This window comes from Corvus brachyrhynchos, unplaced genomic scaffold, assembly GCF_000691975.1.
Source record: "Corvus brachyrhynchos isolate BGI_N302 unplaced genomic scaffold, ASM69197v1 scaffold115, whole genome shotgun sequence".
Lineage (NCBI taxonomy): Eukaryota > Metazoa > Chordata > Aves > Passeriformes > Corvidae > Corvus > Corvus brachyrhynchos.
This window is the reverse complement of record NW_008239553.1, coordinates 22,196,214-22,223,818: the sequence shown is the minus strand read 5'-3', so window position 1 is coordinate 22,223,818 and position 27,605 is coordinate 22,196,214. Positions and strand designations below refer to the sequence as shown.

The window sequence follows — 27,605 nt, the reverse complement described above, 5'->3', positions numbered from 1 at the left end:
TTCAAAATATGGAAGACACTGACCTGAAGAAAGCAACTTCTGTTACTTTGTGCAGTTTCACCAAATTTTACTTAACTGATAGCAGCACTGACTACATTTGATTGTATTCTAAGACAAAGATTTAACAAATGACATTTGTCTTTTTGCTTGTGAAGAGTCCTCATAATACAAATTTAATTTGCAACATGACACTTTATTCTGAGATGTAAGCATGGACACTCACTGAATTTGCCTCTCATGAAGCAACTGAACAAGTCATTTAAGAAGAAAGTATTTGGGTTCATATTTTAGATCAGACAGAAGAATGATACGGTGGGTGGGCCACTCTGCTGTAGTGCTGAGGGTCCAAATGTGCAAGGACAGACACACACCTTTTGCAATGCTCTATAAAGCCTCCTAAGGGCTCACTCCCCATTCTCACAGATTTCAATTTCTTCCTTAGAAATTTTTGAAAACAGCAGTAGGTGACCTTCATTATTTCTTGGTTCTTCAAATAATTCTAGAAAATCTGTCCCTTAACAAATAAATTCTCTCAACAAATGCCACATCAGCATTCTTTACACAACTATTGTATGCATGCATGAAAAGTGAGTACAAAATGACATAGAGGAAAAAACTACGGCTTCAGATGGATAGGTACAACTTTGGTTTTATTTCTATTTGATTTGCATACATCCAGAAGTAAAAACGTCCAGTGCTTTTCATGATAGATGGAACTTGCATTAATGAAAAGCACAAAGATGAGGGCTAGAAATATTCTTTATCTATTCTACATACTTCCAAAATGCTGATCTAAATGCTCCCATTAAATGGAAAAATTGAATAAACCACACAATTTAGGAAAGGGACACCCAGCCCATCACTATTTTTAAGTTAGCAAAAGACACAACGTTAAGAGTCTTGAATTGCAGTGGCTTAATGCTTTCTCTGTATAAATTTGGAATTAAGCAGTTGAATCTGTGTTCTAATACAGAAATAAAAAGATTTCCATAAGGGACTTGCTGCTATGATATTACAGGTTTAATTATGCCCTTTTAAACATGTTGCTAAGCTTTAAGAAGATCCTCATTTTTAGAGGAAAACTACCTAAACAGGAACATTTCTAGGTGAGTCTTCCCCAAGACAAATTCTCAACCATTCTCAACTCCTCTTCCAGCTATTTTGAACTGTGTTCCCTTGTCACCTATGCACACAGCTGTCAATGCCTGGATGGAGCGTATGTTGTTATGTGGAACGTTCTTATACAGCTCCTGAATTGCCTGACAATCTGCTCTGACTTTTAGCAAAGCCTTACTCCTGTGAGTAAAAACAACTTTGGTTTTAGACTCAGTCTCCATAAAGCACTTAAAATCTACTTAAAATCCTAACCGGCAGAGAAGTTGGTTCTGGGGGCCCAGGAGCTGAACAGATCAGTGTATGTATGTTACCTACTACTCTCTACTGCTCAATCTTATGCACATTTTTGGCTGGCTCCCCTCTTTCACGTATTCTACTGAAGAAGTCTCGCTCTAACCTGAAGCTTGGGATCAGTAAAAACTCTGCAACTCTGTAAATCCACACAGATTGGTACATCCTTCCACACCGCTACATCTCTGGCCAAAGGAACTCACCCCAAAGGACAGCAGTGGCCTTTACTCTCAAGTTCTGAACATGACAGTTACACAGTCACAGAGTGACCTTCCCAGGAATCATGCCCCAGAAACAGACAAAATGGACACCCAACTGACAGAAAAGGACACCCTTCAAGTAGCCCATGTCCTAATCTGCAAAGCAATATACAGACTAGCTGAAAACAATAGTTTCTACCTGCAAATGGAGGAGTTAAGTGATAAAAACAAAACCATCCTGGATTTTGAAATGCTATATAAAGGTTTATAAACCTAAGCTATAACCCTTGGTTATCTTTCCAGTAGATAAGATTAGGCTCAGGCTATGAAGATGGCCTTACTTGCATGATTGCTGGCTTCTTGCGGAATGTGTTTTGCTGACACTAATTCCCCTTAGAAACCAAGCTTTTGAAAATATATTAGATAAATAAAATGCATTGGACAAAACCATTGCAAGCAGTTTAGCAGTAGAGTTCAGTGAATGATTGTTTGGTGAGTGGTCATACAAACAAATTCACTTAATTTCATTCATAATAAAACAACTCTCTTCCTTTCCCTCTCCTTTCCTTCAGTTTTCCTCTCAGATAAATTTCATAAAATTCTAAATGGTGTACAAGTTTTCAAGCATTTTCTGTCAATTCAAGGAAACAAATGACATAGAGAAGAGAGGCTGCTGTGATACTCGTCTTGCCCCAAACCCAGCCACTTGGATAGGATAATTTACTCAAGAGGCTGGGGGAAACTGGTTCAGCTCTATTATCGGCATGAGGGAACTGGACCCCAGCTGCTTCCCTCTCAAGGGAATAGCACTGTGCTAATGCTGGGTTTTGGGGTGGCTTGCTCTCAGTTTCAAAATTTGAGGCTGCTCTGATTAAATAAAATATGTAAGTATTCACTGTTTTGAAGCCTGGTATCAAGGGTATGACCTTGCAATGCATGACCTATCTACCATGCTACACAGCCATCACCCTCTTTCTCCTGGCTGATTCAGCAAATTTTTAGTTATCCTTATTCCTCAATTCAGGTATTATTTTTGCCACCTCAAAAGCCTGTCTTTTTAACAATAATTTTTTATCATCTCACTAAAAATCACTGCCCATTGAATTTAATGGTCTGTAACAATTCCTTCATAAATTATCATATGATAAAGACTACATGTGGTTCCAATGCACAGGCTGCCTCTCTCTTAACAAAGTTCCCTCTGCATTTTTTTGGATCAGAGACTGGGTGTCTTTCTAAATGGCACGCTGGAGTTCAGCCATGGTTTTGAACCTGATGCCGAGTAAAATTCAGTGCCCTCTGTCAGACAGGTGGCTGGACTGACTTGTATTAATGGTCCTTTCTGGTATTAAAACACATCTTAGAGACTGATTTAGCAGCATCAGTGAGCTCTAAGCCGTGGTAGACCACAGTGTTGAATCTAATCACTACAGGCACTGCCGCCAATTCCTGCCTGCCCAACACTGTTTGTAATGTCACTCCAAAAAGTATGTTCCGTTAAATGTACAGGCCTTAAATTTGGCAGGGCAAACCATTCTGCCTCTGAAAAGCACTGTCACCAAACAAGCATTCCTATTAAATCCCTTTCAGCATCTTCTCAACCCAAAAGAGTAATTCTGTATATGATTAAACTTAGAAACAAATTCAGCCAGTTGGGTTCTTGACAGCAGACATATTTCAAAATAAACCTGGCTTACACAGGCCTTGGCTAAAATATTAAGCCTTTATCTGTGGTCCACAATAACTAATCTTGTCAAACTGTTTGCTCTCTACCTTCTGTTTGGAAGATTATGAGCTAGCTCACCATTACTATTCACTTTGTGCCATCACTAGCAGCAGGAAAAGTGAGTGGTAAACACAGTTGGTCTATTTTGACAGCATTCCACCCTACTTTGCATTGATGTAGATTGCTACACATTACAGGATAATACAAAATCAGGACTTTGCTTCTATGCTGGATTTAATGCCACCTTGTGAAAGGTATCACTCCTTTGCTTTCACATGCTTGCTCAGGACAGCATACACTGATTGCCAAAAATAAATGAGCTTCTGAGAAAGAAAAATAAACCCTGAAACAACTATGCTTTATTTCAGTACATTGAAATCTACAACATATCACGAAGACCAGGCTCTTACTATTGGATGGACCATTCACATCCGAGCATATGGCTGATATTAGAGATAAAAAATTAACAATGGCTGAAATAGAGGATATGTTGGCATATTTAAAGCCAAATGATACACATCAGATTATCTAATCAGATCTCCAAATTTCCCTTAATTACTCCATCTTGAATCCAACAGTTTATATGGCAATTTTATGCAAAGTTTACTACTTATATTTGTGCCAGAAAAACCTTTTCTATACCTTTTTCCACAAGTTTGAATTACTTTTAGCACTGACAAGTACTGTTTCCACACATTTGATGTCACAGCTGTTCTCTTTTAGGAGAAATCTTGACATGGGAGTCTACTCCTTACAGTGTATCCTTACATTTCCATGAAGTTTGTGCTGATATGAATAGGCAAGGGTCTCCTGGATTTTCTTGCCAAATACTTCCTGGAAGTCTGTGTTGTCTGCTTATGGAAAACCAGCAGTTTTACCTTATACTAATATATCTTCCCCACACAAAGTATTCTGCCATAGTATTTATTCATTGAAGAATATATACTAATATATTTGGGCATATATTGTGAGGCAAAGAATAAAGTGCTAAATAAAATAATTTTATTGTACACATTTCCAATATCTGCAGTGTCTTTCATTCAAAGGCTGAATTCTGATACTTTCTATGGATAAGAATTCCATGATCTGAAGCTGAAATGATAAAATTTGGTCCTAAAGATTTATGCCTTCCAACAGCTCAGTGTTTAGATCTATATCCTTATACCTACATCACAGCATAAATGTAGAAAGTTGAGCAACTTGCCAATAAAGCAACAGTGGTGATGATGGGGTTAAAGCTGTTGTTAGCTCTCATAAACACAGCTGATGGTGCCCTTCTACAAAATCTGTTTTTTAAAAAAAAGCCTTATGGAAAAATCTGGCTATTAATTAATGGCTCAGAAGTAGCTCAGAAACATGAACTTTAATTTTTTTCTCAGATAACTAGCCCCTGCTTTAGTAAAGGTATACTTAATTTTAAGCAGTGGAAAAATTTAAATGATTTCCAGTTTGCTTAAAATTAAATACCTTGTTGGCTTAGTCAGTTATTTCTTTTTGTTGTTGTAAAGAACTGTCCCAGCAATTCTCTAAAAGATTATACATAATTCAGTAGCTTCAGAAAGTCTGGGCTTTCTTTTCGAGCTTCTGCATATACATTTACAGTATTCAATCTTTTGCATATGTTAAGAAACAGTATGAGTATTAACAGAAAGAACCGCAAATTTATTTTTATTCCTTCAGCCAAGCCACAAATAAATGACTCTTGCAAACAAACCAAATACTATTTAGTAACGGCAATGTAAATGCCATGGACTTATTTTATTTGGATATAAAATATTAAAGTAAATGAGTATTTGCTGTGATACTCTTTTTATCATCTTGGAAAAAAAAAGCAAGTCTGAGAAAAAGTTTTCTTGCTATTCTTCAAGGAGCACTCAATCTGCTGTTCAAAGTTATTTAATAATTTGTCATAGAATAGTTAACTATAAGCTTACAAATACTGTGTCAGCATGCTTCTTCCTATTGGGCAAACAACTTCAAAATCTAATTTGTTTGTGTTATTGGTCTTACTAAATATTAGTCTTTGCAAGTCTGATTTACACCACTGAAGTTAACTATGCCAACATTCTGATTTTGTTCTGAAGTAGTCCACAACAAGCTGATGTTATACAATACAAGCCCAAGAGCTAGCCGATCCAGTTTACTGAGTGTAGACTTAGTGTATTTTGCTACTGATAAATCAATAAAACCATGTTGTAATCTACAAACTTCCATCTCTCTGAAGCAGCTATAAGTAAACTGTAAATGAACACACAGGTCAAAAACTGGGATGCTGTGATTATGTTGACTCTGAAAACATTTGACTTTCATAGAATACATTTTAGTGTTTGAGAGAATGAAGTTTCAGCACTGCTTTTATTTTTGTGAAAGGCTGAGATGATAAATATTCAAATGACAATAAATATTTGTGTTTATATTGTAACTACCCATACTTTAACAAAACAATATCTGCACTGCAATCCACAATGTACAGAGGTTAAGTAAAAGTAAACCATAGCTGCAAAAAGAAAACAAATACTTGACTTAGACTGTATGTGCAGTTTTGCATTCTTCATCCATGTGAAACTGGAATCCCTGCAGCCAATGGATATCTTGGCTGTGCAAGGAATGCACAAAAGGCAAACCTGTCATTCCCTTTGGTTGGGATTTTTTTGTCTTCATTCTGTTAAGTGCACCACTGAACATAATACTGGCACTGATCATAAACTGTCAGATGCTACAGGCCTCACTATAATTTATGACATCCAAAATATCCAGGAGAAGGATATCCCATAATCTGCTCTGGCAATATCACACATTATAACTGTATGAGACTTTCAGTACTGATACCACAACCGGCTCTACTAAGGGCAGTCCCTTGCTTTTAGAGTCTTGCTCCAGGTTGTCCAGAAGTCCTCATGCTGCCTTCTCTAAAACAGAGGCCACAAATTTCTTTTAAGATGACAAAGATAACAGCAGTGCTACCAGCCCTCCTTTCCAAAACAAACATCTAAAATAGTATTTTCAGTTAGAGCATTCAGCCAAGCTAAGGAAAACCTGGTTTTAACTCACATCTGCCACTTCTCAGACAGCAGTACACTCCAGGGATGAAGAGACTTCTACACTTTCTGAAACTGTGAACTTCTACAGAAGAAACATATGAAATGCTATTGGACTTGAAGGTGTGATTCTGTGGGTGGCGATCAAGGGTGCCCACCTGGAAAATGGGAGATGCAAGTTCAGATACTGGTTTTGTATTTATGTTCAAGAGGCATTGGATAAAACTGAGAAAAAACCCTAAAGGTAAGTGTCAGAAACACGTCTTGTTCTCAGAGGTGAGTAGACGATTTGCTCCTTTCTGATCCAAGCAGTCTGCACTGTTTTCTGCTACACAGTACTGCTTCAAAGCAGGGAATAGGGAGCATCCAGACCAGACCTGTGTGGCATAAACGCTCCTCTGAGGCACAGGAGATGTGTACCAGGATCTCCACAGATGGAGGAGGAAACTCAGATCCATTCTGTCACATCCTGGAGGGGAATCCCTGCTCCCACACAACTGCTTAGGAAACAAAGGTTGGGACAGGGGCAGATGCCAAGGACACTTTTGAAAGAAATGTCTGAGGTCACACTGCTCTGCACGGATCTCTGAAACCAGCATGCATCACTCTGACTCAGCATGTGCTTCTCCATTTCGGTTTCCAGGGAATCCAGGCAGAAAAGACAAAAAGTCAATTGTCTTATAATTTTTTCAGCTAGAAGTTTTCTGCTTATACTTATCCAAGCCCTTTCTTCTTTAAGCTGAGAAGTTACCATTATTACTGGTACTGAGTTATTAGGCATTTCCTCCATCACATTTTACCTGGACTGCAATATGAAGTGCACAATTAAAAAACTGGCATCATTCAATAAAGATAATATAATCAAATAAGGAAAATACATTTAATTCCAGCTTTCTAAAACTTATATATTTCCTTTTGTACAGTATGAATAGTATATTAGCCTTACCAAGGGAAACAAGATCTGCCTAGTGATGCAGAAATGTGTAACGATAGCAGTCCAGAGAATATGCTAGCGATGACTGAATTTGTTCAGCTCACCTTAGATTTGAATACTAGTTCCATATTTTATTTCCTTCAGACTCAGAGAATTGATTTCTGTCTATATGTTGAATTTCTCTGAGGCTGCACATAACCTCATTGGCTTACTCATTTTTTTTTATTACAACAAACAGGTATCTCTGCAAGACTGTTTAATTCATCATTTCACCATGTATATTAGTGCAGTCTGAGGGGAATTTTTCTGAGAGGAATCACTGGTGTTAATGCAGAATTCCAAGTATTTAAATAAATTCTGATCCTGCTATGTACTGCTTTCAGTTAGATCAAGCATGACTTTTTTCACGTTTCAATTAGTCTGATTTCCTCACTGACTAAAGCAGACTACTCCAGCCTATTGCCCTTAAATCCAGTACGTTCACACTGTCTGTTATTGCTACTCTATGGTAATACTTTCGCATGTGATATGAGTGACTGTTACTAGATTTTGTGTTTTGGACTTTCTCATGTTCCTATTCATGTCTGGTATGCCAAATAAATTTGCATCGGCTCTGCAGAATTCTTCAGGGTATGTGGTAGTTTTACGTGTCTGGGAATCTTCCATCTGGCTAGTGTGGGTTTCCTAAACACCATAAAACCCTGCCTGTGGAGATTGTGTATCTCTGATGGGCCCCATGGAGCTTATAATCTGCTTTTAATCATTGTATGAGGCAGCCAACACATCAGTCCTCATCAAGGAGTTTTTTCCACTTTGAATTCCCTTTAATAAGTTTCGATCCAATTCTGAAAGTCCAGAACCTTTGCTAATTTGCATTGGTATCTCAGACTGCTACAAAAGTTGTCTTCCTTTGCTTTCCATTTCCTTCCATACAAACTGTGATATCCACTGACTTCTGTGGATTGCTATAGCAAGTATAAGATTCTCAGCACCTTGCCCTCACTCACTTGTCTTTTGAATGTACCCACCAGCATCTGTTTCTCAGTAAGCTACAGGTCATACCCTTAAGTGGGACAAATGAATGCAACTTAGTGTGGCAGAGCAAAGTCAATTTGCTGTAACTAAGAAACTAGCTCTGTATCTACATTCTTCAACAAGACACCAGGACTTACTTTACATTTCAAAACGCCAGCACCAGTTAAATTATTTCCCATATGATATTAAAAGATTACCAACTATTCAAACTCAGCAGAATTTCACAGTAGCTGACAGCACAGTAGTTATCATTAAAAGGAAAATCACTTTTGATATGTGCTAATTTACCGACATAAATCAGTGAAACTATTAATACCTATTAAATTGTACTCCTAGCCTCCAGTATTTAATGTTTTGATCTGACATGTACCAGAATACAATTTTATAAGTAAAAAAAACAACAAAAAAAGCACTGTATAGTTTTAATAGAAAAGTCTCAACATCAAATATAGCATCTTAATAGAGTAAGAAATCAAATAATATTAATTGTTTTGAAAGAAAAAAATGAAAGAAATCTCTCTCTCAAATTTAAAATAAACCCAACCACGTTTTCTAAGACTTGGTGGTTCCCCCAAAACAAACAGCTTTAAGTCCCAGTGAATGTACAACTTGTTTCTTTTGTGAAGTGCTTCTGCCTCCAATTTCTAATTAACTAGCTCCATTCTTTTCTACAACAAGTAGCTGAACGCATACAAGCTACAATGTATACTTCAGCTAAATATATGTAGGTATGATTTTAAAAGGGAGATAACTAGTTAACAACATTTGCATGTTGCAAAGAGGCTCAATTAGTATAATAATTCAGAAATCTTGCTTTTCGCCTGCTCCCTGCATAGCTCCCCTGTACTGAACACAATCTGCACACTAAAGATATGTTTGCAGTTAAAAATCTCCAGAGACTTTAGACCCATACATAAAGATACTTATTTCACTCTTTTCTGAGACACTGACCTGTATCCTCATTTAAAAATGAACACCACATCTTTATGTTATTAAATCTTTGTTTTGATCTATTAGTATTCACCAAAGTGCCATTTTATACAACCCCACACTGAATAGGCAAGGCTGGAGGTAACCATCTGCAGCTTTAGAATTGATGAAAAGAGCTTTGTGTTTTCATTGCCAAGTTTGATTCTTCCAGTCATTAGACATTCCCCTCAGATCGCATCAATGAAGCGGACTCCCTTACACCCATGTGTTAAATTCTCTTCTCCTCATGGTTTCCTTTGCCAGCTATACTCCAGAAAGACTACTGGGTCTTAGTCACATTCTTCTCACAGCTGTGTTAAAAAAGAGCATCAGAGCTTCTTCCCAAAATCCATATGTGTATCTGGTCAGTCCCCTGTCGGAGGGTCACCTCACATTGTGGTGTGATTATTCAAATATTCATCCTTGTTCTTGAACTGCACTGCTCTGATCATTCTGGGAAAGATTAGACCCTCCAGCCAGCACTGAAGAACGTGTTGGACATCGATGTGAAACGTACACAGCTCCCGCACTCAGAAGGCAGATTAGTTTTACTTGCAGAAGAGGGGGACACTAACTACTTAATAAATGCTTGCCTCTTATTTCTTTCCATTTTTTTGTATTCCTTTCAACTGTGTCAACTCTTGATAAGAACTGTTTGTTTTCGTTGTTTCATAGATCAACTTATATATCAGCATCAGCTAAGAAAATAAGTGAACAAGTACAAAAGCAGAGAAAGCATTTTCAAAAATACTGGAGCGAAATGCAGGACGAAACAAATAAAGGGTGTGTTCAAGTCACAATGAAATTTAGGTGGTCAAAAAAATTAGGTCTTAAGGGGTAAAGCAAATATTATTAAGAATAGAATTTAGTTCAGAAGACCACTTAGTTTTCATATGTATCCAATCAACTGAAATATTTTCTCCAAAGCTGTAACTGTCATGACCTCCTCCTTAAAAGAAAGAAAAAAAAATTGAAAGAAAAGGTCTCTAATAAACAGTTAAGGACAATGACTTCTGGTTTACATCACTTTGATACTAGCTTTATTCATAGCCAGAACTACCTCAACAAAGTACCCAAGCAGGATTCTTCTCACTATATATGCTTATTTTCATACCTTTATATTTTAGCATTGCACTGTTACTTTGTGGATTTGTGCTCATTTTTAGAGGATTACATAGAAATTCTATCTACTCACCCTCCTCTGCCACTTTACACAGCAACACGAGTGTGCAAGTGTAGCTGTGCTCACATGCAGAGCTGCGCTCTACTGAGCTAGAATCATTAAATTATGAGAAAGAAATAGAAGCCCCCAATAGACAAATTGCATTAAAATTCACTCCAGCTGCAAAGTTGTTGCAGAAAAATAGAACATTTCCTGGAAAAACCACATCAAAAGTGGCCTCAACCTTTACTGATAATTGGCTAATATTGATTTGGTATTACATTATAACCTCCTCTGATCTCACTGACATCAGCAACCACTCCACAATCCCAGAGGTTCCAGCTGGAAGGACATTTTTAAAATGCCTTGTTCCTCTGTTGGCAGAGGTATTAATTAATTCACAGGCTCTCCCAGCCACCTTCTCCAGGTCAGCCCCATTTCCCTGCTGGGACTGCACCAGCTGGCTCCTGGCTTCTCACGCAGGACAAACTTGCAGGGGGCCTGTGGCACTATACCAGCACTCCTGGTGAATTCTGCACTCCTGTCCTAATTCTATGTAATCATGAAATAGAAACATTAATTCAATATAGAAAAGTATATTCATAGCCATTCCAGAGTATTGATTAAAAATATTACTGTGCAGATCATGACTTTCTACTGAATAAATATGTATTGTGTCATGTGTACACATACATGTATTTATTTACACAGACCACAGTTAAAATGTGTACTTGCTTTATAAAGAATAGCACCCTCTTAAAAGTCTAAGTGTATCTTGATAGTGTCTCAAAATCAAAATAGATTCAAACAAATGCAGCTAAATCTGTGTGGTCTCTGAGCATCAACATTTCTTGTTTCACACCAGCACCCCTCTTAGGATGGTGAATCATCTTCACAGGCAAGAGCACACAGTCTCAATTTATATCTCACACTGCAGTGAGCCAATGTGAGATGTTCATCCTACTTCAGTATAAACAGATGTTTACTATGTCCAAGTTCACTATAAGTAGATACCAGGACATCCCCCTTCTGGTTCACAGCTGCTGTTTCGTGTCAGACAGGATCAAGAAATTTTTTAGATGCTTTTTGTCCTGACAGAAAGCACAGGACCACTATTGTGACTTGGGTCTCATGTTTAGAAAGCAACAACTGCGGGTGGGTACACAAATGGCTGACATGATGGCAATGCTGTGGAGAATTACAACTCTCTTTTAAGCTCTGCATATCATGCTGAATGCGAACACTGAAGTTTTTAAGAATATTAAAAAATTCTTTAGTGTTGCCAGAGAACAGATTAGCAAAGGCAGTGTAAAACTAGTACACTCCATTGTATGAAGATACAAAGAACATCCTTTCTCAACATTATTTTATTAATTACAATTATGCTCTTTCTTAATGAAGGTCATAATTATTTTACTCTTCTGATTTTTAACTGTTGCTATTTTACTGAATAATATTGAGAAACTACTTTATATAGCTGATAAAACTACTTCCTTCATATGTCAGAATTCAATTTTAGTTCAGCATTTAAAAAGTCAAGAAAACATATTTTAGAATGGTCTTTAGTCTATGAATTTTAGTGTCACATTTTAAACTACATTAAGCATCCTCTTGTGGCAGAGCTAATAATTAATACTACTGTAATTAATACCAAGAAGCCTTTCTGTTGACAGGTTTATAAATTGTCAGTTCTTTTTTGAAATGTAGAACATCCTACATCTTCAAAATAAAATGCTAAGCTAACAAATGAGTTCCTGCCTAATTGCCAAACACTGATTTGTATGAAGCAGTTGAGGTTACAAAGAAATTGGGAATTCTCAGCCCGGTTTCCCTGCTGATGAGTACGAACTGTCTGTGTAGCTCTCCCAGAGGTGTCAGAGGAATCTCTATAGTGTCACACAAGGGTTCTTAGCTCAAAGTAAACACACTTTCCACAAACTCAGCTGCTTAATCTGTTTGCAGGTTGAATTATAAGATGGGGGTGGATGACTCCGGGTGCTGGGAAGACGCGCAGAGCATTTCCACAGTTTCGTGGTAAAAAGGGCATGCTATTGTCATCAAAAGACTTCAACCAATTGTTTAATTTTGCTATAGGCTCAGTCGTCTGATCTTAACAATAATGAAAACTAACCTGACCAAAATTTTCCCAAGTAGTTGAGCATGTTAAATTACGTAAATTCTTTTCACTATAGCAGTGCACCACCACTACTTTAATTCAGTTTGTGGCTGCACTTCTACTTTAGCCACCCTGGGTAAATGGGATTAAACAAGACTGCTTCACTTTGGGAAAGAAAAAAGCCAGTGAAAACCCAACCTCTGCTTAAATAGCTATAGTATTAAACATTTATAAATAAAATTAGATGTAACAACTTAAAACAACGTACAGAAAGGTTCAATCAATGTTCTCTTTACCATGCTTTAATTTTTTTTATGGGTTTATTTTTATCAAGTGCACACCTCCCGAAGTTTCAAATATATCTAAGTGCTCAGAATAAAGACTTAAGTGATTATCAAACAACCACTGGAGGTTTTAAAGAGATGACTAAAAATATGTATTTTCATATATAGTCATCTTAATTATATTTTATATAGCTACAAGTTAATTAAAAATATAGGAATATAACTTTTTTTAAATACAAGAACTCAGCATGTATTTTTTTTAAACAGGAAAAGCTTTTGTTAGGTCCTTGCAATATATTATAAGCCAGTTTCTGGCTACTCTGTTAATATGCTGCAAACATTAAAGTTGAAGACATATATGGACAGATGGGACAATTTGCATCAGTTCAGCATCAACCACCTTGGAAGGGTGAGAGAGGAGAATTTTGCAGCTGATGAATGTAATGCAGAGATGAGAAGTGCCAGACTGTCGAGAGGCACTAGTAATAACAAACATGACAATAAGTACTTCAGTAGAGGTGCGCTTCAGGTTTTGGAGCTCAGTAACCTTTTAACAGGGAAACTTACGATGGGAAAGAGAATACAATCTCTGTTCACTGACTCAGAGACTTCCTGTGGCTCTCAGTGAGATTTTGAAGCCACCCTTAAACAACCCTGTAAGCATTTACCGTGGCATGAAATCTGCCAGATGTGTAACAGACCAAAAATGAGAACTGTAATATTCTACCATGCAATTGTAAGGGGAAATACTCTGCTGCCATAGGATTGCCACAGGGTAAAAAGACAGTGAAAACCATTCATAGGAGATGGAAAGACTTTCTCTGTGCCTTGCACATGTAAGAAGCAATTTCCGTAACAGTAATGAGAGGTACCCCGACTTGCCTAATAGCACAAAACTGTTAAAATGATCAGCTTCACACTGAGTAGGAAATGAGCTGACAAAGAAGGAATCGTTTTAAAGGACCTTTTCTGAGTACTGCCACACTTTCAGTTATAGACAAAATACCAGAAAAAAATGTTTCATATGGATTACAACTGCAATTTTTGTTGGAAGGCAAGGGACTTACTTCTGAACTTTTTCATTGGCCTCCTGCGAAGCTTCCAGGGCTTTCTGGAGCTTCAGCTTGGTATCCTTTTGCTCTGATCGAGTTTGCTGCAGCTGAGCTGCCAGATCTTCAATCTGGCCATAAGTTAGGGTCACAACATCTTCCCTTCCCTGCAGTCCACCTTCAGGAGTACTGAAAGCACAGTTGGGCTGGTTCTTCAGACTCAGTCCTTCAGACAAAGACTTGTATAAGCTGGGAAAACCAAATCATACATGTTATTAACTTTCAGTCTAAGGTTGAGCTGCAAGAATTCATTTTTTCAATTTTGGGACTCACATGCACTAATAGCAAAATAAGTTTTATTTCAAGTGACAGAGAACAAAAAGAACAAACCTTTTCCACCAGGCTCTTCTAGAAGTATGTAACAATCATCAAAATTTGAAAAAGTAAAAAAAAACTATTCAGCAAAAACTCAAGAGGAAGTATTTTTCAGCTGTAGCATCTTGTTGATCACCTTTGAGCTGCAGCAAAAAGTTTTCATTGTGATTTACACGAAGTTGAATTAATCAGTGTAAGTTATTGATGTGTCACTAACTTGTGCTACACAGGACTCTCTTTTAGCAGGCAGACTCAGCAGCTACAGGGGATTTATTTGCCAAAGAAGATTTTTCAATAAAATTAAAGGAACAAAAACACTACAATGCAAAAATTAAAATCATTAAATTAGCAGGATTACTTAAAAATATGAATGATTCGCACATGCTAGCCAATTCTAAAGGTCCCCATTCAGTTTTATCCATGATTTTGTGATATGTTCATAGAGATTCCAAACCACAGAGCCCAAACCCAATACTCTTTCATTGCACAAACCAGAATACAGTATTAAATGCCTTGTATTTGTGTGCCAGAAAGTTCTGGACAAACATTATTTCAGTGTGGATTCCTAGTAGCATTGCACACTGATTACAGTATTCAAGAACAGTCTACTACATGACAGTGGCTAGTATGCAATAGCATATTTTCTTTCTTTGCCGTTTATTAAGGTGTTTGCATGGAAAACACCGTCTGTTCCAACAGCTCATGAAGGAAAAACATAAACAAACTAAAATATAATATACATGGACAAACAAAATGTGGATGAACTAAAAGAAATAGAGAAGCTAAAAGGTCAGTGTTGACATGTCTTCGTGCACCTCTGGTTGTCCGAAAAAAATATGAAAAACCTTTTCAATTAAATGAAGACATATTGAAAATATAAATATTTATAAAGGGACATTAAAATTCCTAGAATGGACTAATTAAAAAAAAATTACTCCAGCAGTTCCACATAAAATTTACTGACTGAAGTTCCACTACAGTTGAGCATTGATCACCATGGTAAAACACAAAGGTATGCAAATAATGTCGAAAGCAGGTTACTGAAATACTGCTGCTGCCCACTTCTTAAACACCTGGAGCAAGATTAAAAGAAACAAAAAGACAGATGAGAAGCTAAACTGTTCAGTGAATATATGGGTCCCTGATTTAAAAAAAAATAAGAAACAAAAACTAGAGGATAGGCTAAATATTCTACCTTCTTCACACCAGCTGAGAGTTTTTTCCAGAATATATGAAAAACGAAGTAATTTATTTAGATGCTAAACTACTGGCTCTCTGTGGCTACAACCGGGCTCCTTTCCAAAGACCAGCCATGAAAAACACATATATACTACTACAATTGCAATATGATTGCATCTGAGTGACCAATAGATTCTGATGTATATATTTTGTAACTAGTGTGATTCCTCCAGATAAAGGCACTGTGATTGATAGATTTTTTTTTCAAAAGCATGCAATTTCCAGACTTCCATCAATACGTGCTTTGGTAAAATACTTTTGTTTCATCCCTTCTGAAATTTACTAATTTGAAATTCCTTCATGAATGTCCCGAAGATTATTTCTTCAAAGAAAATTAATGCTATAATTAAAAAATAAATGGGACTTCTAGGTCTGAAGAATGGGTCACAGAAGTATTCAAACAGTTGTGGATCTCAGTAATTCACATGTTGTTTATACTAAGCCTTTTGCTTTTCTATGGCAGTATGGCCTCTTTCCTGCTCCAGATTGGGTCTGAGAGCTTCAAGGGCCCACCTTAACTGTGTCTAGGCAGAAGAAAAAGTGATATGTGATGATATCGCTTGTGCAGCTCCTGTAGAGAGCAAAAGATTTCCTCAGTCCCCAAAGTCACAGTAGCTTCAAGCTTGCTAAGAAATATCACCACTTGTAACTGCTCCCAGAGGGACTTGACTTTGGCTGAAAATCAACTCTATGAAGTGCTGCTCCCAAAACACTTCTCGCCTTGCCAGGCATACTTTTGCTGCAAGGTGGGAAATGATTTTCCACCTGGAGCAATTACTGAACAACGTAGCAAAACCTTCCAGCTACAGGAACAAAATATAACCCCAGCAAAAAACCAAACATTCCCTCCCTCTGCCTCCACCCCAGTGATAAACATATCCAGTGTTCCCAAAGGCATGTAGGTCTGACCTTGGTTTTCACCACAAATGTTTCTCACAGGTCCTGGAGACCTCTCAGACCTCAGCCTGCACTCAGGATGGCTTTGAAGAACGTCCCTTCATGCCGCTAAGTGCACTCAAGGGCCAGGCAGCATCGATACCTTGAAAATACTACCTCAAAGGTGCTCTTAGGAAACACTGCAATAAGACACTATCAAAAAAAGCCCATAAGACCTAGAAGGACTTTGAAATTTTGCTGTGAAGTGGAGGATAAAAAATAGTCAAGTTTGCATTACATGTGAGTCAGGAGCCTGACAGCTGGTAGACTGGTAACTAGATGACATTGCCCTACCATAGACAAATATTATACTAGTCTTCCTTTGCCTGCATTTACACAAGTAAGGAGGACTGTTTTCTTCTCAGTACAACGAACCAACCATTTCTCACTAATTTATCTGAAGGCAGCAACTGAAGGCACACTCTGGCACGCAGGCCATGGACCATGTTACAACAGGAATGCTCATTGGACATAACACAGAGTATGCTCTTTGCACTGTCACAGTCCATCACAGAGTGTCACTCTCTTGTGGGGTGTACCCATGCATTCTTAGTCTAGGATGAGCTCAGGCAACCTCAACCACTTATTGAACAGAGCTCATCATTGATTTTCTTCTCTGTGGTGGTTGGGCATACAACTTCAGGATTTTACAGGACGTTATGCTGACAGATTAGTGCTGATCATGCATGTCCATACTGTCCAGACTCAATTACATCTGAGTATGGAACAACAGAGAGCAGCACCTTGAGATTCAGCCTTCACTCCTGAAATGATCTAGAGAAATCTGTGACCTGTACCTAAGAGCCTGGACACTACATGATTCAAACAGAGCTTCATTAGCTACAGTGAAAGCTTGAAATGACTACTGTCCATCTTAGAATTTCTATTTTTCAACAAATATAAATTAAAGGCCATTAGCAAACACATTTTTCCTCCTTGAGCCTCAGTCTCATCTTTAAATAAGAGAAATCACAATTCTGCTTTGCAAAGTGCTCTGAGCTTCACTCATGTCAAGAGACTCATCACTGTTGAAAGAGCTAAGTTAGATGCAGCACAATTTGAATTTAGGACAAAACTAAACCCAGATGGTCTTCTGGTGATGCCAAGCAGCAAACATACTCTTTTCAGCTTCCTTTTTACTGTCCAGGACCACTGTAGTATCCATACCATTTCCCTGTGACTAGCCTGGAAGAGGTAGTAAGGACACGGAGTTAATCATCTGAGCCTTTCTTGAAGCTGAAGGACTACCGAGATATGGTCTCAAACAAGACATAATTGAAAACCATGCCTCCCTTACACACTCTTAATTTACGGAGCTGCACAGTAATCAAATGTCTTCTGTTCACTTTATGCAGCCCTGGGGCAAATTGCTCGGATAGCACAGCCTCATGTGAACGATACACACACGACGTTCAGCACCACCTATCATTCCTCACATTCACCATGCCATCAAAAGGTCTAGGACCTCCACAAAAATAGTTTCTGGATTAATAGTGTTTGATAGAAACACAGCAAAACATACATGAGACTGATGAGTAGAAGGAAGTGTTTTTCAGGTGTTTGCAGTTATAGTGCTATTCCCTTCAGCACAGACCCAAAGCTAAGAAGGTAGCATGTAGCTAAGAAATCCACCTGAATTCCCTGGGTACATGATGCACCCAGGGCTGGGGTCCCTGCTATCTCTAATTGATTGGAGACTGGAAGATTGCAACTTAGCATTAGCTTTTTTCACACACACAGAGATATAGTGCACCTGAATTCACCGAAGATACTACTGTAGGTTTTATGCTTTAATCCTGAATACTACTTGCTACATGTTAGCATTAATTACGCATCTTCAGGGTCCCACAATGTATCTGTCTCCATTGCAAGACACAGATTCACAAGCTCTCAAATTTCTTCCATGAATTAGGGGACTGTTTTCAATACAACAGTAACTATTGCAGATACTCTTTGTAGTTTTCCCAAGTTACATGCCATTCCTAGAACCTTTCCATAAAATGTTCCTGTTGTGTTTTGACAGGGAATTGGCTGTATTAGCATATTCTAGCCTAAGCATTCATTAGGTGCACTGTGAAGGCTTGCTTCTAACCAAGTAAAATTTACCCAAAATAAATTAAAAAAATTATTTTGTAAGGTGTTTACTTTATCCTGCTAGAAGCTACAAGTAAGAATTTTGCTATCTTGTATCTGTTCTTTATTGTCAATTCATATGCTTTGGCCATTCTTAAATATTTGCCAATGGCTTTAGTTAACAAAATAACTTTAACTTAGTATTTGTAATACTGTAGTTATTCCCTACAGTAATAGATTATTTAGGTAACACTGCAAATAGAGAGGGAACCTTATCTATTAATCGAAGACAGAGCTGGCACCAAGAGTGACCTCAGTATGTGAATATAATGGACATTTAAGATGGTGCCAGCAACTCTGTGTTTTACTGTGTATCACAACCTCCTGTCTGCTCTCCCTGGGAAGTGTGAGCACTTAGCAGGGGCAGAGCAGCCCCTGGCTCGGTTGTGGGCAGCAGGCAAAGAGGAGGGGCACAGTCAGCTCACAGACGAGGCACTGCCACCTTCCTCATCCCCAGGCTGAACTGGCAGCACCTGTGCCTCTCTGCTGGTTGCTGGAGGCTGCTGGGTTGACATGGATCACTGAAGGGGTGTGTACGTGGGTGGTGTGGAGCCAGCAGCTCTGGCCTGGGGCCAGCAGGGAAACTGCCGATGTCAGGGATTTGCAGAAACACAAGCTTGGTGGAAGAGACACAAGAGGATCTTGTCCTAAAGGTCATAGCAATTTATTTTTTATACTGAGAGTATGTTTTAAACAACATTTCTGACAACTGTTTAAAGAACAGTGCACCATTTTCCTCAAATCTAAGCTGGATTAAGAAAGCAGTAACTCTTGGTACTGCACTAAAATAACAGCCACTGGCATACCAACAAAAACTAGTGGAAAACAATATACTACTATGTAATTCAAAACACTATGTATTACTTTTTGTCTTTTTCTGATGATCCTTGCCAAGAGCTTCATCCTGAATGCTGTTGCTCACAAGAAAACCTGGGTATTATGGCATAAAGGAACATCAGGCCTTCTGACCAGGCATTTCATGATCAGCTCCTACAGTCCCCACACACCCACCAACTCAGTCTAGACCTTCAGCAACCCCTTCAGCTCCCATAAGCTTAACAGCACTGCTGGCATGAACCTTTACTCTCCAAAATGCCAACCATGGAAATCTGCCCTGATGACAAAGAATGGATGCACTCAAGAGCCAGACATTTCTGCTGGGAGCCTTAATTGATGTTGCCTGTCACCATAGATTGAATTTAGATTTGCTTGTAGAACTAATAAAATCTAATAGAGATTTCTTTGTTAGAAATTATGTATGAAATTAAGGCTAATATAGCTTGGGCCTTTAGTTTCCTTTGCAGTTTCTCCCTGGTAATGGCTTCTGACTTCCATTTTACACGAATGACCTACACACAGACAATTTTATTTCAAACGAAAAAAATCCTTCTGCAATAAGTAGTAATATGAGTGAATCAATTCGTATTAGATAAACTGCAACAATTCAGATGAAACAAGTAAGAATCCTGACCCTGAAACCTGAAACAGCCAGTGAAGTGTCCACTCAGTGCAAAGGGGCAATTCATATATACATGTATATAAAAGAAATATGATGGTACTGATACATATCATAATGCAGGCATCAGAATCACCTGAAAACAAGCTCAATGTAATGACTGCGTGCTGTTGACTTTTTTTTTTGTCTCCAGGGAATTGTGTTTACTTTGCTTTAAAATTTATATGAGTCATTTTGTTATGTGCCTTTTTTTAATTAGTCGGAAAGAAACAGCCATTTGAGAGAGCGGAAATCAATTCTGATTCGATACTGATAGCTACTGTGCGATGTAAACTGTGTGTTCTTTCTAATTAAATGTAAACACGTGCAGTTCTAAAGTCCAGCAGTGATGACAACTACTAGAAAGGATTGCCTAAGACCTGGTCAACTGATCCTTGTGAACCTTTTGTTCATACCGTAGGCGAACTTGTGCAATCTGTCTCAGGTGAATGCCAGTTGTAACTGACTTTATTTTAGGTCATCTTCAGAGAAAAGACTTGACAAGAATGTGGAGAGCTCTGTAATACCTTCAGTTACCCATTAACTATGTCCTTCTGATAGCTAATCAATAGCATTGCATGGAGCCAAACACACTGCACTGAACTGCCCCCCTTCCAAAAGCCAAGTCTTGGTAAATATTTAATGGCAGTAAAGGTGTTTTGACTCTTATCAATCTGATATGTTAAAGAACTCTTGAAAGAAACTTTATCTTGCTTCTCTCTGCATAAATAATTTGTTCGGTTACAATTTTAGTCTTATGCAAAAGCACCTAATTTAATGATCTAATGCTTTTAAATCAAGGCTTTGGACAGAGAAAATGTAGTTTCAATCCACATGTCACAAAGTAAAGAAAAACCAAAGTTTATTTCCTTGATAAAATGCCAACTAGAAATATACATCAAGGAACCTAGCCCTTTATACTGTAGTAGTAAATACTGTGCCAAACTTGCTCAAAACCTGTTATACAAGTGCACATTTGAGATTTTCTTACAAGGCTTCAGTTTCTGAAAACTTCTTAGCTCTCATTCACATAAAGACTACATGGGATTTTTAGCTTCTTTTCAGCAGGGGAAAAAACCCAACTCTAAAATAGTTATACTAAGATCCAGATACTTTTTGTACCCATGCATTGAGTATTCCCATCTTCAAGTGGGTATATTCTCACGTAATGAGTTTTATTAAGCATCTTTCCATTTTCTATTTTTTCTGTACAAAGCAGCTTGTCTAGATCTCTAACAAAGAAACACTTTTGTCCTGATCCTTTAACATCTACTGCAGCTATCCCTTTGCTACAGCCAGGTAGTATCCAAACACCTCCTTAGATACTTAGATTGGCTTATTCCATGCCTCTGTGCTAATGTCAGAGGATGGAGGATGGAGGATGGAGGATGGAGGATGGAGGAGCCCTCTGACTCTCTCCCACAACACAGTCTTCCAGCCTTTTCTGCCAGATCCAACTTCAATATGAGCCTAAGGATTTTGAAGAAACTGGTTCAGCAATGGATCCAAGCTTTTTCTTGGAAAATAATCTGGGTATAAAACATTGATAGTGTTTCAGTTTCCAAAATGTGAATCATCATAAATGTTTTCCCAGAAGTATAAGCATTACTTTTCCCCCAGTGTTTACATGGCCTCCTTTGTGCTCTTGATGCCATTCAATAAATAAAGATCACAGGAATAATTTCCAAACACTGGCAGAGATAATTTGAACACCTTGAAGTTTTCCAATCACTAGTAATTGCCTCTGGTGAAAACAGTATTAATTAAAATTATAAAGGCATATAAATCAATCAAGCAGTAAAGCACATGCCACCATTTAGGAATGATCAGCTGAAGAAAGCCTGTTACTAAAAACCTCAGAAAAGATCTTGTACTTAATACAATGTTATCTTCATAAATCAGACATGATCGTGAATTTTACAGCTGTCCTGATTTGCTATTGTGATTGCTTGGCTTAACTCCTCCACTAAATCAGAAAAGCAAGAGACAAAGCTGTCTTGGACCCTGAGCTGGAAGCCAGCCCTGCCTTCCAGCATGGCCAGGAACATCCAGCTGAGGAAGAGAAGAGGCTCTCCAGGAGAAGGCAATTAGAAGAAATATAAAGAATGGAAACGTGTTTCAAAGATGGAATAATTGAATACATGTGATATTTCAGAGAGGGATGATCTCATGGATGAGCTGAGTAGCCCTCCCTAAAGCTAGAAACCCTCAGTGTGACTAACCTGAGAAAGGGAATCACATGGGGCTCTGCTCCTTGTCCCTACTTTCTTGCTGAATGATTCAGTGGGTTAAAAAATCTTTGAATGATTTAAAAAAAAAATTAAAATGTAACTTTTAAAATTTGAGGATACTTCCTTCCCTGTCCCAATAAAATAAGTGTATTTGAACAGTTTTGTCTGATGTTTCTCAAAGGTGGTACTGAAAAATATTATGCAACTCTGACGAAAGGCAAACATGGTGTACTATGCTCCAGCCCATGCCCAGCTTTGGTCACCAGAGTGCCAGTAAGTCAGGTACTGATGAACTCTAGGTGAGTGTGCCCAGCACATTTTCCCCACTTTCTTGGTACTGTGCAGAGCAACACGTACCACTCTGCAACGGCTGGTGACTCACTAGAAGGACTGCATGTACTGCAGTCTGAAATCTGTCCTCCACATGGATAGAGACACCCGAAATGTCGAGTTTAATGCCATCATGGCTTCTCCCATAAAAAAACGCGGTTGGTTTGGGGATTGCTGTGCGGGTACACACTTAGCAACTCACCTCCTGAAAGCCATGTACATGACACAATGGCAAAGTCTCGCTACTCAGTAAGTCATGTCTTACCTGGCTGCTGCTGCCAAACCCTTACTCATATAAATCATACAGCTCCTTGGACAGTTAAGCGCTATGAAACAAGGCAGTTAAAATGATGGCTTAAATGATAAAGGGAGCGCCTGGGAAATTTAATATAGGGGAAGTCTGCTTCCCTATTGTACCAAAGCTTACTGAAGCAACTGGGCAGACTTGTCTGGGCCATTCTCCTTAACGTGAAACAAGGACACATGCTAAGGGAATGATTTAGTGGATTGGGGATAAGAGCTCTCTCTTGAATTCCCTCTTCTATTTCACGTCTTCTGTGTGGTACTGAACTAGCTCTTTTTTTTTAAAATCTAAGTTTTTGGGGTCCTGGATTTCTTCTTATTACCTACATGTGCCACATCTTGGAAACCTGAGGCCCAGATTTGGTTCAGGTCTCAGTGCCAATTATTTTTCATGGAAAGACACTAAAGAGCTAATTAACAATATGCACGTGTTAACAATGCACATCAACCTGGTTAACCTCAGCAGACAGATCCAGGCTTGGGACCCTGATGGAAAAAACAGTTTTTCACAAGTTTTTACCTTCCCATTGCAGGTTCAGCCACCACTGTCACCACGGGGCATAGGCAGTGATAGCAGCCTCCTGTGCTTTGTTGATGCACCCTAAGCACAAACATCCTTGTTTTCTGAGATGTTCTTGCTTTCCTCCCAGTGAAAGGGGCCATCAGCTGGATATGGCACATGAAGGGAAGCCAAAACACACAACTTGCACACCTCTTGAAAGTGAGAGATTAGACTGGTGGCTGCTGGAGAAAAACCAGTGAAGCAAAGCTCTTAAGCGCAGGGGTTGGAAAGGGGCTATAAACAGTGCTGAATTGATTTCTGTATTCTAAAAATTTTAAATCAGCTTCCCTCACCTCTCTCTTCCTTCACCCTCATGAGTTTTGACCATTGGGCTATTGAAATAAAATCTGTAAAAAAATAAAACAGTTGTGCACTTTAGTTTAGCCTGGTTGAAGAGGAAGACAACATTTTTCACTTTATGACACAGGAGTTCACAAGAAAAACTGCAGTTTTTTTCTTTTTGCCAGCATATAACTTCTCCATGACCAGCAGATAAAGTGAAATACTGTAGCAGGAAATATATTGGTTGCACTGAACCAAAGAATTATTTTCTCAGGACCTGACAAGGAAACTGAATGAGTATGAAAGCTCATGTGAAATCTAGCCAACACGGAATTCAATTCCTTATTTATTTTTTGAAAGGACAAGATAATTATTGGTATGAATACTGCCTACTATGCTTATACACATCCAACAGGTATTGTACCCTCCTCTGATATGAGCAGTAACATTGCTCAAGAGGGAAAACCAAATTCCTACATCACAACAGTCCTCATTCTACTGTCACAACTGTAAAAGTATAGTAAAATTACTCCTTTGGTACAGACAGTAGGGCAGAGGAGCTAAATGGAAGACTATGTATTTCTGTATTGCCACCCAAACCCTTAGGATGGAAGTCCCTTTTACAGAGTATGATTGAAACAAACAGAACATTATCTTACATGAGCCTGGATAACATTAAGATCCTGCCTAGCTCAGAAGTAAAAGAAAGACAAATCAGATAATATGAACCTTGTTATCCACCCTTCTTTGCAAGTTCTTCCTCTTTGGTGAAAGTTTCTCCCAGTTCAATCTTCTTTAATGATAGTGGAAGCCATTAGTGCATTTCCCACTGAGAACCAGAAGAAAGCCTACTGAAGACTGCTTTGAATTTGTTTGTATCAAGAAGCTAAAGGCTGTGGCCATAAGTAGGTGCTCTTCTGGCTGCCTACTGCAACTAAATACTTCCTGGAAACCTTGCTGCTTCCTTCTGATCTCTGGGAGTGGAAGACCAGAAGAGAAAAAATGTGAGAAAATATTACTTATGCAGCCAAAAAGAGAGGCAAGAAGAAAAAGTTCTTTCAAGAATAAAAAGAAACAATAAATAATGTAGATGTTTGAAATTTTGGCCTCAACCTTGCTTGTTTCAATGACCATGGACCTGGTATGACACAAGTCCTTTATGGTATATTTTCAATACAATGTACATAGTCTTTACCTTAATGAGATATATAAGATCAGAATCAATGAATCAACACCATGATATGCCCCTAAGTTATTTTTTCATGGACAGCAGGTGAACGGATGTCATTCCTCTGTTTAATCAGGAGTTAAAGCGTGTACAGTAATTCCTTATTTTCACAATATTCCTTCTGACAAAGATAACAACCATAGGAATGGCTCCCAGCTGGCTAAACCTGACATACAGGTTTTGTTAATAAAAAAATGCATGACTTAATTAATGAAATGGATCTATTAAGACTGTCCCCCAATCAACCACAGTGGCCCCACCTACAGCTGAACTTCACATGACCTATCTTATGCAAAAAGAATTGTAATAACTTGCACTGGAAGCTGCTACAGAGGAAAGGTTGCTAAGAAGAAAAAATATGACTTAGAAATGCATGTAATGCCCCTAGAGGAGAAAGCTTAGTATTTTCACTTTCACTCAGCGTTTTCCTTTACAGTGAATAATTGAAACAATTTTGCTAAACTGTGTAAAATTATTTCACAATGAATAATTACATTTGATCTATTAGCACCTGATACTATCTATTGTCTAAATTGCTTGCATTCAATCCATGAGTAATGTCAACAGTATTAACGTTCATTATGGAAGAATTAGCTGAGTAAAAATAATTTTTAAATGTTTGACATTCTTGTACCCTTTCTCCAGCATAATGTTCAAAAGAAGTACCATTATACCAACATATTCTTGGATTTTTTTTAAGGCATGTCTTTATTTAAGTCTGCAAACTCAGGGTCTTTAAAATCACAAACAATTTGCCTGTTTTGTTCTGGCAAGCATAAATCCGTAGCAATCTACTCATTTTACATTCTTCTCTGTTCCCATCTAGCAGTCCCACACTAATTGGCTGTCCAAATTCACCTCCATCAACTTTGGCAGGCTCAACACCTCCTGCACAAAACCAGTTTTTTTCCCCTCAATCATAAAGAGCTGCACTGTTACAAACAGAAAAAAGGAACTCTGCAACATTTCTACAACAAAGTTACGTGTATATATATATATTAATTTGATCACACACACACATACATGCCCCAAACTGAACTAATGCAACAGCAGCTACCTTTTTTTTCCTTTCTTGCAGCCTGATTCCTATTGCAAAGATTTCCAAATTTGTGCTTGCCTTTTAGCAGAGGAAATCCCATGAACTGTTTAAGATTACGTTCTCACTGAAAGCGATGAATGCCACAGTCTTCTCCAAAATAAAAAGCTACTTTCTCTCCTTGGAATAGTAACTTTACAGTAATTTGGAGGAAGCAGGAGAAACAGTTGGTCATTAAACATTAAATGTATTAATGGAGCACTAACAGTGTATGACTCATCTGGAAAAGGCAGTTCTGTACTTCCATCTCAGAAGGACTGCTGCAATACAATAGCTACTGTGATAAATTTAGGTTTATCACACTTAATATTTAGCAGAATCTAATACAGAAAACCTAAATCAATGTACTTTCCAAAAAATTCATGAGTAGCAGTATTTACATCTTACAGCTAGGGGAATTGAGAGTCAGAGAAAAAACATTCCAAAGGAGGCCCTTCATTTCCACTCCCCAAACGGAGACCTTCAGGACTTGGTGTTTACAACTTACAGGGACCTGCAACCTCAGGTGAAAACAATGACAAATCAGAATATTCAAAGCAGGAATCCCCCAAGCACTTTAGCAGCATGTATAAAATCATCCACTTCTCCAGACTCACATTGCTCTTGAAGTCCTGTTTGGTTCTCTGGAAACTTCAGACCTCAGGATAGGGGTGAAGCACTTGGCAGCACTTGCTAGCACTTGCTTGTTACATGGCATTGTTGGAAATGGAGCTTCCACAGAGCTCAGAAAAATGATTAAAAAAAAAAAAAAGGTGACACAGGCTATATAGATGCTGGCTTGATTAGTAAAAAGTTTTATGTGATGCCCTGGAGTGGAGGGAAAAGTGATTAATGTAAAGTCTAATACATGAGGAGATACAAAGAGAGACATAATTCCTAAGGACAGAAATTCTGTTTGCTCTCAAGATTTTGTGAATCTGTTCTTTATAGGTTTTTTTTTCCCAGTCCCAGTCCCAGTCCTAGTCCTAGTCGCATTGAGCCCTAAAAACATATCACTTTGATGAAAGCTTTGTGCATTTCCTTACTCTGAAGTTCTGACTCATTTAGGTGAGTAGGAGGCAGAATGGTAACAGAGATAAAATAACAGGACCACTTCAGAGCACACTTAAGTCACTGTGAAAACTCTCAAGTCCAAGGCAAATATATCTGTTCATAAGAACTCCAGAAATGGAGACATTAAGAGAAACAGGCATGTTCACTACATCCTGAGCTTTTTGTTAGACTTTTGTTTTGCCTGCTTTGTAGAAAATGAGCTCTTAGTTTTGTCTGAGGAAAAATATTAGTTCGCAGGAATCTGAAGAACAGAAACAAAATACTTATGTCTAGAGCTAGGGAAAATGTGACAGTTCACAAGTCATTTGTAAGAGCAGAGTAGATGACAGGATTTTTTAGATGGTGGACAAAAAGCTTTGGGACACACAAACCAGGTATTTTTCAACAAATGAAAACCAAAATCAGCTTACCAAACTAATCGG

The 27,605-nt window shown here is 38.2% G+C and overlaps 1 protein-coding gene across 2 annotated transcripts in view; it reads right to left on the bottom strand.

The window, feature by feature from the left end:
• MIPOL1 (mirror-image polydactyly 1) overlaps window positions 1-27,605 on the bottom strand; it is a 163,533-nt gene that overhangs the window by 6,607 nt on the left and 129,321 nt on the right. For both annotated transcript variants that reach the window (XM_017742236.1, XM_008639590.2), the window contains one exon: window positions 13,939-14,169. In XM_017742236.1, the coding sequence (XP_017597725.1) occupies window positions 13,939-14,169 (231 nt within the window). The remainder of the gene's footprint in view (window positions 1-13,938; window positions 14,170-27,605) is intronic.